Consider the following 13,098-nt stretch of genomic DNA (forward strand, 5'->3'; position numbering starts at 1 on the left):
TTAATTACTTACTTATCACTGTGCAAAAAGCAGAAAGCTTTTATGTCAGGTTGTTATGTCCTAACGCTATGTGGTAAAAGTAGAATTGTGTGTGTATTATCACCCTCCCGGACAAGATGTGCTATCCACCAATCAGAGAGGTTCCTGAATTTCAATCAATTTTTGATTGGAGAATATCTGGCATTTTTGCATGGTTGCTTGAGCCCCGGAGTGATGCCAGAGATTCCCAAACTTTTTCAATATTAACCAACTGCAGAACCGCAGAACCATACGTCATAGCAGTGTGAGGATGACAGCGCCAGCCTAACAGTCTGATGCCGGAAGTGGGCGGGGTAAAAGCATCTAAGGGGTGGAGATGGGTAGGTTTAGGGGTGGGTTAAGGGATCAGGAGGTGGAGATGGGTAGGTTTAGGGGTGGGTTTAGGGGTCAGGGGGTGGAGATGGGTAGGTTTAGGGGTGGGTTTAGGGGTCAGGGAGTGGAGATGGGTAGGTTTAGGGGTGGGTTTAGGGGTCAGGGGGTGGAGATGGGTTGGTTTAGGGGTGGGTTTAGGGGTCAGGGGGTGGAGATGGGTAGGTTTAGGGGTCAGGGAGTGGAGATGGGTAGGTTTAGGGGTGGGTTTAGGGATCAGGGGTGGAGATGGGTAGGTTTAGGGGTGGGTTTAGGGGTCAGGGAGTGGAGATGGGTAGGTTTAGGTATGGTATATGTAAGGTGGATATGTATGGTATGCGGTTCCGGCATCAGACTGTTAGGCTGGCGCTGTCATCCTCACACTGCTATGACGTATGGTTCTGCGGTTCTGCAGTCAGACCTATCTCAACTTTTTTGTCAGCTGAACCCCTTTGACCTAAAATATTTACTTGAATACACCTTAAGATTTGAAGTTAATATTTCAATAATTAAACAACACATTTGCATGTTCTCAGTTATTGGTAAATGGTCACTTGACATGCAGGCAAACAAATAAAATATTAGTCTTTTTAGTAAGTGTTTTCATTATTTTATTTTAAAATTGTTAAAAATTTATGATTTAATGAATTGTTAGCTTTTCACTTCCTGCAGTTCCATCACAAACCAAGTTTTTGCGACCCCTGGTTTAGGAAACTCTGCATTATGCGAGCAGAACCTGACGTAGGCATCTGAAAATGTGGAGTGGAGTTGATTCCAAAATCCAAACTGGCATGGCTCCTTTCACACCCTCAAACACGTTAGACATTCCTGTCTGTCAGAGAGTACTCTATGTAGGCGGCCCAAGGCTTAAAACGCAAACTAACGCACACATAATTGCATTCAGAAATATACAATTGCAATGTGTTTTTTCTATGGTCAGTTCAGATCAGTTACTGTCATGGCAGAGCAGGAGTTTGAAGAAAAAAATTTGCTAAGCAAGTTAATTAAAGTTTGCTAAACATGCAGAGGAATTAGTAACTTGGAATAAAACACATGGCAAGACTATCACCCCCTTGAGTCACATGGTTTATCACAGCACTGTAATGCAAGAACATTAAATATGTACAACAGGACCATGTGCAAGCAATGCGCTCAACAAGCATTTCAGTGTTCGCATACTTCGCCTCAGGGAAAGTATGCATGCTTTATTTATTTCTTTGTCAAGAGACACGAGTCCTGAGCAGGTTTGGGCAAAATTCAGAAATGAAAAATTGTCTCCCTTTTTATTCATGAATTGGAATTTAAATTTAAGGCCTATAAACCTTCAAACTTAAAGGCTTTTTAAACTTTTTTTTTTTTTTTTTACAACTTTCAAACCACACACAACACGATTTTGTCTTGACAAACAACTTTTCTTGTTAAAAATGACAGATAATACTTCCTTATATTCAAATTCAAAATGCATCTCTTATCTTATCAATCTCTTATTGATTTGCTCCGTTTTGAAGTGCATCTCAATGACTTGCTTAGAATATGTCACATTAAACAGACAGTTTCACAACACTTCAACATAAATTACATGCATACGTAGATAACACATTATTTCATGAAGTACATTCAAGACCTTCAAAGGCACAGAAAAACAAGTATCTTGACACAAAGAACAGGTCTGTAGCTACTGAACGGCACCACGCATGTCGTCATGCTTAAATGCTTATACTTATGTACAATTATGTACAATCGGAATCTCTCACATGAAAGAAATGACTGATTCATGTCAGCCTACATACATATGAAGACACATATATATCATTAACTTGTAGTTGTATTAACATAAATTAAAGCACAATAAATATGTTGAGATTATAAATACAAGCAGACAGCTTTCATATGTAACATTTGAAGAACTGAATTACTTGAAATGCAAACTACGTCATATGAGTCACTTGACAACAAACGTGTCCAAAGGAGAACGTGCCGTTTTTACCATTAACCTGAAAAGCACAAGCCTGCAAAAAATTTGGATGAGTAATGATCATGGAACGATAGCTTCAGGACAGTTTCTCTGTTTTCAAACAGTCCAATCACAGAATATCCCCGGCAAAACTGAAAAATCCTCCATGAATTAACTCCCAGTGAACATGCCTTAAACATTTTTCAACTTCTTCAGGTAATTGCAGTTAACAGGGCTCCTGGTCTCAAAACAATTACTGTAGTGGTTGAGGGAATGCAACGTATCCCTTTGACCTCACATTTGACTTTATCTTACTCAGTTTCTGAATCTGTTTTTAGATCAACAAACAAACCAGATCACCAACGGCAGACAAATCAGTTAAGATGTTCTTGGATGGATGGATGGACGGACGGACGGACGGACGGACAGATAGATAGATAGATTGTAAAAAGTGATCAGTTGACTTAACTTAAGGAAAACCGTTGCCTTAAATTGATTAAGTTAATAAACTTCATGTGTAATTAAAAATAAATCAGTTATGTGGAATTTTCAAGTTCACATAACTTAATTTTATTAAGTACACATGAAGTTTTTTACTAAGTTATACAACTAAGTTATTTACTTAATAATTTTAAGGCAACGGTTTTCCTCAATTTGTTTAAGTTGTCAACTGATAAGATTCTGGAATTTTGAAATACTATTAAAGAACTTTAAACCTCGATGAGCCTTGCCTTCCAAATCATATCGATTTCCAGTCCATCGTCATTGTCCTCATCACTTCAGATCATCTGAACAGACTTGCTGAGGTGTGTGGTCTCCACACAGGTGGAACTGGGTTGAAACAGCTCGATTTGGCCAGCAGGATTCTTGGAAATGGACGTTTTGAACAAGGAGTTCCTGGAGGGCATTAAGGGGGTCTTACACAGCGCCCCCCAGAGGAAGCGCAGAACCGAGGGGCTGAGAATGATGAACACCCACGGGTCAATGATGGAGTTGACCGAGAGGAACCGCAGAGCAATTAGATCAAACTTGTTTTTTACAGGCTTTTCCATGGAGTTGATGTACACACGGATCTAGAGAGAAAAAGGTAATTCAGAGACATTAACCACAGAACATTAACCACAGATGATGATGTCATAGGAAACGATTTTTTATTCCGAGCACAACCCTCTGAGACTTACAAATAAACCAGAGAAGCATGAAGATGCATATCTATTTTCAGAAATACTGTATCAAATGTCAAGAACCAAAAACTTTGATATTAATTTTTCAGAAGAGCATCAGCAATTGCAAATCTTATTTCTGGTCAATGTAGACTTAATGCATCGTTGGTTTTTAGGCCTTTTAGATACATATAGATTGAATATTTTCAAACTAGATCTATCTAGACTCAATTTATTAATAATTAATCACAGTTGGTTACATATCATCATGTAAATTTAGCATGTAGTGTGACAACTGCTAGCAATAGTTGTAATGAAAGCATTGTGATGAGGTATGCGGAGTCACTGTATACAATGTCTGGTCCAGAGTATAGTTTTGCATTTCATGGTTTTAATAATTCATGTTACTTTTCCACATCCCACAAATCATATCTAATCGGAGAAACCATTATCAATGCTGACAAGCTTCAATAAGACACCAGCTCATTGATCAATATTAATGACAACAACGTGGATGTGTTTCATCTCACACACAAGATAATGCGCTTAAATCGCATTACTTTCATCAACGTGCACGTTAACATGTTATTACTCTAAATTACAGATAGCAATTTAAAAGGCAAGAGACTTATCAGTCATTTTCCCCATTGACTCCATTTTAAGGAGCTTTTGCTTTGAACACTTATGTGGTCTCATAAGATTTTGTGTGTGCATAAAACAACTCAAAAATATAAACATAGGCACAGTCTGTCAAAACTTTGCTATTTCTGTCACCCATGGAAGCAGTTATGTAAAAATTACAATCCACTCTCTAGATGTCTTCATCTTGGAGTTCCCATCAATGACTCACAAGATCGCTATAAAAAACTTCATTTCACAGTTCATTCTCCTAAAAAGAGCAGAAATGATTCATATTATTTTCCTAAGTTTGCTTACCTCTGCTCATAGTTTATAGTTACATAAGCCTTTGTTTCGTTTTTCCTTTATCACACAGAAAAGTGATGGTAAACACACTGTAGAAATTATATTTTTCCTAATAGGATTGTTTTTTTTCACAGACCATGAAGTATGATGAAAGTTAGCTATTACGAAATTCTCATGCACTGCATTTCATCAAACTGGAGTCTTAAAATGCGTAATCTCTTTGATGTTAAAATACTTTCTTCTTTCCCATTTTAATATGCAGAAACCATGGCATTCATATGTTATTTCCCCCAAAAAAGTGTACACACTGATGCTGAATCTTTTCAAAATTCCTTATCCTTATAAGTTTATCAGTGCATATATACATTTAAAAATCTGTTTTACTAAACATTTGATCAAGTAAAAGATTCCTTTTTGTTATGAAATCTAATGATTCTGATTATGCATGATCTTTCACCAGACAGGAGCCTTCCATCATTACATTTACCTAGTTGCCCGTCCCACAAATTTAGTCAGTGGGTTGCTGGGATCTGAAATTACATTACTTGTAATTTATGCTGAAATTCAGTTGTCCTTAATAAACTCAATTCAAACCAGTGAATCAGCAATAAGTTTGCAGAAGGAGCCACGAATACTAAACTGTAATACTTTAATGTCATTTCACCTTATGTTAATGTAATTTCTAAATAATTAACATGGCTGGCATAGTTCCAGGTGATTGAAGAGCTGGATTTGAGTCTGGTTTCAGCTAGACTTGGTCTGTCAGAGTCTTTGTGCGTCGCAACCACAATCTAGTCGCTTTTCACAAGAATTAATAATACACTCCAAGCAAAAATAAGCTCCAGCTATCTAAATCTCATACTGTCAGTTATTGTAGGTACAGAAGCTCTGATGGAGGTGAGATGATTTTGAAAGTAGCTCCATATCATGATTTTCGGTTTGATCAAGATCTCAGTAAGCCGTCCTTTTCGAAATGCTAAATGCTTTCGTGCACTTACGTTTCCGTGGCATTTCTTTTCATAAATACCAGCTTCTCCAAGACAGGTTAAAACCTTTTTCATTTTTATAACCATTCCTTTCTGTCAATAAATCAGCAAGAAAATATGCGGTTACTTAGAAACCACAACATCCCCATGCCCAGTAACCTGAACTATAATATGGAAGCATCCGTCCATGAAACCTGTTGTTTACTTTTAATTACCTTTTCCAAATCTAACCAGACTTAATCTGCAAAAGACGGTTAAACGATAATGTCTCTTTTCTATAACCTGAATATAAATGACAGCTACATTATAAATTAAGACAAGAAAAAAAGACTTCTTGACTTCAAAAATATAAATAAAAAATCATGATTTATCTGCAAATTAATGTCTCTGTAGCCCGTTTGCAGTTATATTATATTATACTATACCATACCATCTTTTTATATCGATTAATGTTGTTTCTTATTCATCTTTTATCTTTTGCAACTTCTGATATTGTTGTTAATATGAATATATTTTCTCTAGGGATAAGTAAGAAGGTTACTTCTTGCAAAATCATTAATATTAATAATAAGTAGTGAAATATAAAAAATATGTTTTACCCTCTTTTTTACATCATACACTTTAACTATAACATTTATTTAATTTTCTCTCTCTTTATAAAGTAGTTTATTGATTATTGATTACTTTTAAAATATTTTAGTGAATTTACAACAAATCACTTTCCTTCATCCTAATAAGATACTGTAAGTCTTACCATTAATGGCATGGAACAAATGACAAATATGACTGTCATGACGACCAGAAGAATGAGATGTTCCACCTCCTCTGCCCATGAGAAGTGCCTCCTGTCTCTTTTACTCCGGGTCTGCACCGATCCTCGGTTCATTTTGCGCCTCCGGTTCATCAACACCAGATGATAAACTACAAAACAGTTGCATGCCACTATAACTACAATAATAAGCAGCAACACGGTGGCATAAACGTTGGCGTAAGCCTGGTCCTCAGGCTTATCAGGCTTCATGTCAATAAAACACCACGTCCCTGGACAGTATTGCACGTATTCCCCGAAGCCTGCAAACGGCATCAAGCAGAACAGAAAGCAGACTAGATAAATGCAAGGGATGGTGATGTATCCACAGCGCTTGGTGACGTGCCTCCCATAGTGGTACGGGTACCCGATGGAAATGCACCTCTCCAGTGCCGTGGCGAGGAGGATGGAAAGTGTCCCCAGACTGAAGAAAGTCATTGCAAATCCAAAATATTGACACACTGCTGAAGACTCGGTCATCCCAACTAGTGTGGTATTAGTTAAGTATGCAATCTGCACAAGGGGACTGATCATGCAGGTGCCCATTAGATCCGTAATGACCAACGTGGTCACCAACAAATGGAACAGAGATTGCCGCTGCCGGTTCTTCTCTTTCCTCCTGCGGAACTCCAGGAGAACCAACGCAACCAGGTTCCCCAGCACTCCAGCTGCGAACATCATCGCGCTGATGGTCGGGCCCCCGTTCTCCTCAATGCTGAGACTGTCACGACAGGTTTTGTTCTCTGTCTCCATTCCTGCAGTGGATGTATTGCTGCCGTTGCTCATCTTCTTGGAACCTCAAAGTTCTTCAAGTGAAAATCTTCCTTGAATTAGTTTAGGTTGGCATGTTTGAGAAAACCCAACTCTACATCAGAAAAACTGCATTCAATTTAAAAATCTAAAAAGGTTAAAGGATGTTCATCCTGGTAAAAGCATGGAGGTCATCAATCTAAGCATGGTGTGCACCGCATTGTAGAACCATAGCAGTAATTCAATGCCTCTGGAGTCAGACAGACTTGCCTCTTTGTCTGCCCCATGCTCTCGAAGGCAAAGAGGCAGTGGTGGGAGAATGAAGTGTGAGCCATGAGTTCCTCTGCTGAATGAGCTGTTGACTGGTGAAACAACGTCTTGACTCCACCCTCAACACACACACACACACACTGGTCCAGACACAGTACTGAGAAATTCAAGCTCCCTTAAAACCTCATGTGCCGTTGAGACTCTACTTCCTGACAGTTTGGGGTCCCAAAAGAGCCCTGTGCTGTATTTGTACTAATAATAATAATCAAATAGCTATTCTAAATTTTTTTTTAAATGGCCCTGAAATTGTCTCTTGGTAAGGGTTGCATGTGATTTAAGCTACTAAATGTGCCTTTAGGAAAGAATGATTGTCAAAATTACCACTGATTAAATAATGGCCACTATTCTTGAAATTACAACGAAACATCACACCACCAAAGACTACAATTGTATACATTTGACAGACTTTTTAAAAATCTATGACAATAAATGAAATAAAATAAACACAAATACATTTGTCCTCCAAAGTACTAAGTGCTCTTTAGATCTTATTCTAGAATGGACCTGTTCAAAACCTTTGAAAACGGCCCCGAAACATTGATCTTTAGACCCAGAAACAGCTCAATTGGCTTTTTTTCCAACATTTTCTTTATTTTCAGATAGTTAAATCTACTTTATAACCAAACGTTTCTAAATGCTGAGAGACGTTACAGAACTTTCCATGGCTTTAAGGTTGGGCTGTACAGACCTGAGCTCACAACATGCTGCTACGTGTTTTATTGTCTTGCCAGAAGGAATTTTTGTACTCTTTTACTTTAGGGCTTCCTGGTATTTTAATGTTTTATGTTATAATCAAACAGCATTTACACATTATCAATTACAATTTTATGTATACTGCTGTTTTTTAAAATGTTTTGTTCATATTGTTAGCTATGTAGGCATATTTTCATCCAAGAAACAAAACTTTTTTGGTAACACTTTATTTTAAAGTGTCCCTGTTACACATTTTGCATGTAGTTAATATAGTAATAACAGTCAATTATGCGTGATACTTACCCTAACCCTAATTATGTACATGTAGTTAATTAGCCTACTACTAATTACACTGTAACAAGGACACCTTAAAGGGATAGTTCACCCAAAAATGAAAATTCTGTCATTATAGACCTACCCTCAAGTTGTTTCAAACCTGTATGAATTTCTTTTTTCTGCTGAACACAAAAGAAGATATTTTGAAAAATGTCTGTAACCAAACAGTTGATGTGTCCATTTACTTCCATAGTAGGGGAAAAATACTATGGAAGTAAATGGACACATCAACTGTTTGGTTACAGACATTTTTCAAAATATCTTCTTTTGTGTTCAGCAGAAAAAAGAAATTCATACAGGTTTGAAACAACTTGAGGGTGAGTATATGATGACAGAATTTTCATTTTTGGGTGAACTATGCCTTTAAAATAAAGTGTAACCCTTTTTTTTCTACCTTAAATGTGGAGCTTGCATTTGTGTTAGGCCTATATGGGAATGATGGTTGGATTCGCAGAGCTCTCCTCATGTCTGGCCACCATAATGCTTGATGTTGCACACATACTGTTACAGTACAAATAGCTCGGATTATGTTCATGTTGACAAACCAAACACGGTTATGAACAAAGCAAACTGTCCTGAAACTTGAAACTGAGGGACATCTCACGTACATCAGGAGACGATCAAATTTCACTTAGCCAATGAAAAGACACACGTCACTAACTAACAAAATAATAGAGGCCTAAAGGAAACCTTATTGTGCAATTTATGATTGTTGTAGGATGAATAAATGAGCCAACGTAATGTAAAACAAATAATACATGATTTTGCGTTGTTGAGGTGTGATAACAAAAGTTTATTTGCAACACAAAAAAATCTAAAATCGATTTACAGATTACAAACCAATTCAGCGTTAGGTTTAGTGTGTTTTGTTTTTATCTGGCGCCCTCCACAGGCTAAATAAGGTAAGGCTATTTTTATGGTACTAAAATTATTACATGTATTCGACAGTTGTAGAAATTAAATGTGAATGTTTTATGATTTTTTTATGATCTATATAAATCTGTAATATATATATATATATATATATATATATATATATATATATATATATATATAGTCAAGTTAAGTCAAGTCAAGTGTATTTGTATAGCGCTTTTCCAATACAGATTGTATCAAAGCAGCTTCACGGTATTAAATTAAAATAATACAACAAGGTTTGTTTCTAATGGAATTTATTAATTGATAAAATTAAAATTAAATATCCCCAAAATATCCCCAACTGAGCAAGCCAAAGGCAACAGTGGCAAGGAACCGAAAAACTCCATCAGGTGACCTAATGGTGTCCTAAAACTCCATCAGGTGACCTAATGGAGAAAAAAAAAAAACCTTGCAGAACCCAGGCTCAGTCAGGGGCCTTCTCTCTGGCGTTTATGAACTAAAGACTGGATTTAACTGTAAGATTAAAAATATTATATGAATGCCTGGCTGAAGAGATGCGTCTTTAATCTAGTTTTAAACTGGGAGAGCGAGTCTGAGCAACGAACAGTATCAGGAAGGCTATTCCAGAGTTTTGGAGCTAAATGTGAAAATGCTCTCCCTCCTTTGGTGGATATAGGTATGACCAAAAGCCTTGAATTTAGTGATCTTAAAGAGCGCGATGGATTATAGGGCGATAGAAGATCCGTTAAATAGACTGGAGCTAAGCCGTTTAGGGCTTTATAAGTCACTAGCAATACCTTGTAATTAATACGGGACTTTATAGGTAACCAATGTAGTGATGATAAAATTGGTGTTATATGGTCAAATTTTCTTGATCTAGTAAGAACTCTAGCGGCGGCATTTTGGACTAACTGCAGCTTGTTTATTGAGGATGCAGGACAACCAGCTAATAAAGCATTACAGTAATCTAGTCTCGAGGTCATGAATGCTGCATGAACTAACTTTTCTGCATCAGAAACTGATAGCATATTACATAGCTTGTTTTACATAGCATAGCAATGTTTCTAAGGTGGAAAAATGCTGTTTTTGTAACATATGAAATATGATTTTCAAAAGACAGGTTGCAGTCTAATATAGCCTAACACCCAGGTCTTTTACTGTAGGATAAAGTAACAGGACATCCTACTATGTTAAAGTTGTATTGTGAGAGGTTTTGTGGGTGTTTTTTTGAACCGATAAGTATTACCTCTGTCTTGTCTGGATTTAATAAAAGAAAATTGCGCGTCATCCAATCTTTTATATCCTTAACACACTCTGTCAGTTTAGATAATTTAGCGTTTTCATTCGGCCGTGATGAAATATAGATTTGAGTGTCATCAGCATAACAATGGAAACTAATTCCATATTTCCTTATAATATTTCCAAGTGGCAGCATATATATTGAGAATAACAGAGGGCCTAACACAGATCCCTGCGGCACTCCATAGTTTACTGAAGTTATGATCGATTTTTCTCCATTTAAATAGACAAAATGGTAGCGGTCTGATAAGTATGATCTCAATCAGCTTAATGCTTGTCCTTGAACACCAGTATAATTTTGTAGTCGATCTAAGAGTATTGTATGATCTATAGTATCGAACACAGCACTAAGATCAAGTAAAACTAGTATTGAGATACAGCCTTGGTCAGAAGCTAAGAGTAAATCATTTGTGATTTTAACGAGCGCAGTTTCAGTGCTATGGTGCGGCCTGAACCCAGACTGAAACTTTTCATAGATATCATTTTCTTGCAAGAAAGAGCCTAGTTGGGCAGACACAACTTTTTCTAGTATTTTAGACATAAATGGAAGATTTGAAATTGGTCTATAATTTGCTAGATTATGTGGATCTAATTGTGGTTTCTTAATGAGAGGTTTTATAACTGCCAATTTAAATGTTCTTGGAACATGACCTAAAGTTAAAGATGAGTTAATAATATTGTGGAGAGGCTCTTCCACTATAGGTAACACTTCTTTCAGTAATTTAGTTGGTATAGGATCTAATAAACATGTTGTTGTTTTAGATGAAGTGATAAGTTTATTTAGCTCTTTTTGTTCTATAGTTGTAAAGCACTGTATATAAAAATATGTATGTATATATATATATATATATATATATATATATATATATATATATATATATATATATATATGTGTATATATGTGTGTATATATATATATATATATATATATATATATATATATATATATATATATATACATACATATTTTTATATATATACATATAAATCCATATCTCAACCTTTCAAATGTTTGGGGTATTTTTTTATTTTTATTTGATTTTTTAAAGAAATCAATATTTTTATTCAGCAAGGATAAATTAAATGATTAAATGTATCAAAAATGAAAAGTAAAGACATTTATGTTACTTAAGATTTTCATTTCAAATAGATGCTGTTCTTTTGAACTTTCTGCTCATCAAAGAATCATCATCATCCTGTATCAAATCAAATTAAAATTTGACCTCAAATCTTTTGTCAGCTCTTGCAATGACACGTGGAACAGGACGGGTTCTCAGTATTTAATAACAAACAGGTTTAGGAAAATACTGTGGCCTTTCACCCTGAGGGGCCTTTTGCCCTGTTGGACACTAAACATTAATAGATAATCAAGTTTGTGTCCTTGTAAACGATCAGAAACTAAACCTTTTTATTGGTTTGAAGATTCAGATAAAACAAATAAAAGAGCATGAATCAAAATTGCATGGTTTAATTTAACTTTGTTGTGACTTACAAAACTCTGACCTGTGCTGCTCTACAGTCCATGTTACCAATGAGTGATCATTTCTCTAAGGAGCAATCACTCCATTTCATTTTCATGTTTACAGACAAAGTTGTTATAAGACAAGAGAAAAGGTCAAGCCACGGCACAAGTCAAAAACATGATCTTGTTCTAAGACCTTATGGTTTGTGCCATAGTCCTGCAAAAATTATTTTCACATTATTTCTTATTTTTTGTCCCATTTCCAGCTTTGATGATAGGAATGGCCACTAGATGGCATCAAAAACAAAGAAGATATGATCAGTTCTCACGACGAGTGATCAGCACAAGCATATACAAGAAAATATGAAATACAAATACAGCACTGTTGTCACACATAATAAATAATTTACACAATATGTACAATACAGAAATGACAGAAAGTATGTATTGTGTAATATTCACAAAGCCAATACAAACATGATAGCAACAGAACGTCACTGTCATGCAGTCTTTGTTGAGCCTCAGCAGTGATTAGATTAGTGATACTCATCCATTTGTTATTGATATTTACACTCCTTAAGTTGATTAAAGATTCTTTCAGATTGAATAATTGGATTAAAGCAGTCTTAATGTAATTATCATTAAACTGTCAGGTAAAAGCATAGGGAAAAGAGGGGAAAACCACGAGGGATTATGAAAAGCTGGATATTTAACAGAATAAAATATATTATTATATAATTTGACTATAAATTTAGAGATAGTTATTTGTCATTTTTTAATACTAATATTATAACATTTTAATTAATATATATATATATATATATATATATATATATATATATATATATATATATATATATATATATATATATATATATATATATATATATTATAATATAATATAAAGAATTATTTAAGAAGACCATACTTTTAAAAATAATTTCTAATAAATTTCGCCATTAAATAAATAAATTTCGCCTTTTTGCCCCCCCCCCCTCTCTTTTCTTGTAAATAATGTAATGAAATGCAGACGGTGTCCCGAGTGTCACCCGTTAGCCAATCAACGTCCGCGTGACCTCCTACAAACCTTCCCGTCCCGTGGAGTTCTGGATCCCAAGCTTCCCACT

At 35.6% G+C, this 13,098-nt stretch overlaps 1 protein-coding gene across 1 annotated transcript; it reads right to left on the bottom strand.

Moving 5' to 3' along the window:
• Positions 1 to 1,751: 1,751 nt before the first annotated feature.
• ptger2a (prostaglandin E receptor 2a (subtype EP2)) lies at positions 1,752 to 7,324 on the bottom strand. Its single transcript, XM_081347147.1, has 2 exons — positions 6,169 to 7,324; positions 1,752 to 3,414 (listed from the first exon to the last, which is right to left on the bottom strand). The coding sequence occupies exons 1-2, from the start codon at positions 7,006 to 7,008 to the stop codon at positions 3,121 to 3,123; spliced, it is 1,134 nt and encodes a 377-aa protein (XP_081203273.1). The 5' UTR covers positions 7,009 to 7,324; the 3' UTR covers positions 1,752 to 3,120.
• Positions 7,325 to 13,098: the final 5,774 nt, after the last annotated feature.

The sequence above is a fragment of the Scardinius erythrophthalmus genome (genome assembly GCF_964197995.2).
Source record: "Scardinius erythrophthalmus genome assembly, chromosome: 19".
Taxonomy (NCBI): domain Eukaryota; kingdom Metazoa; phylum Chordata; class Actinopteri; order Cypriniformes; family Leuciscidae; genus Scardinius; species Scardinius erythrophthalmus.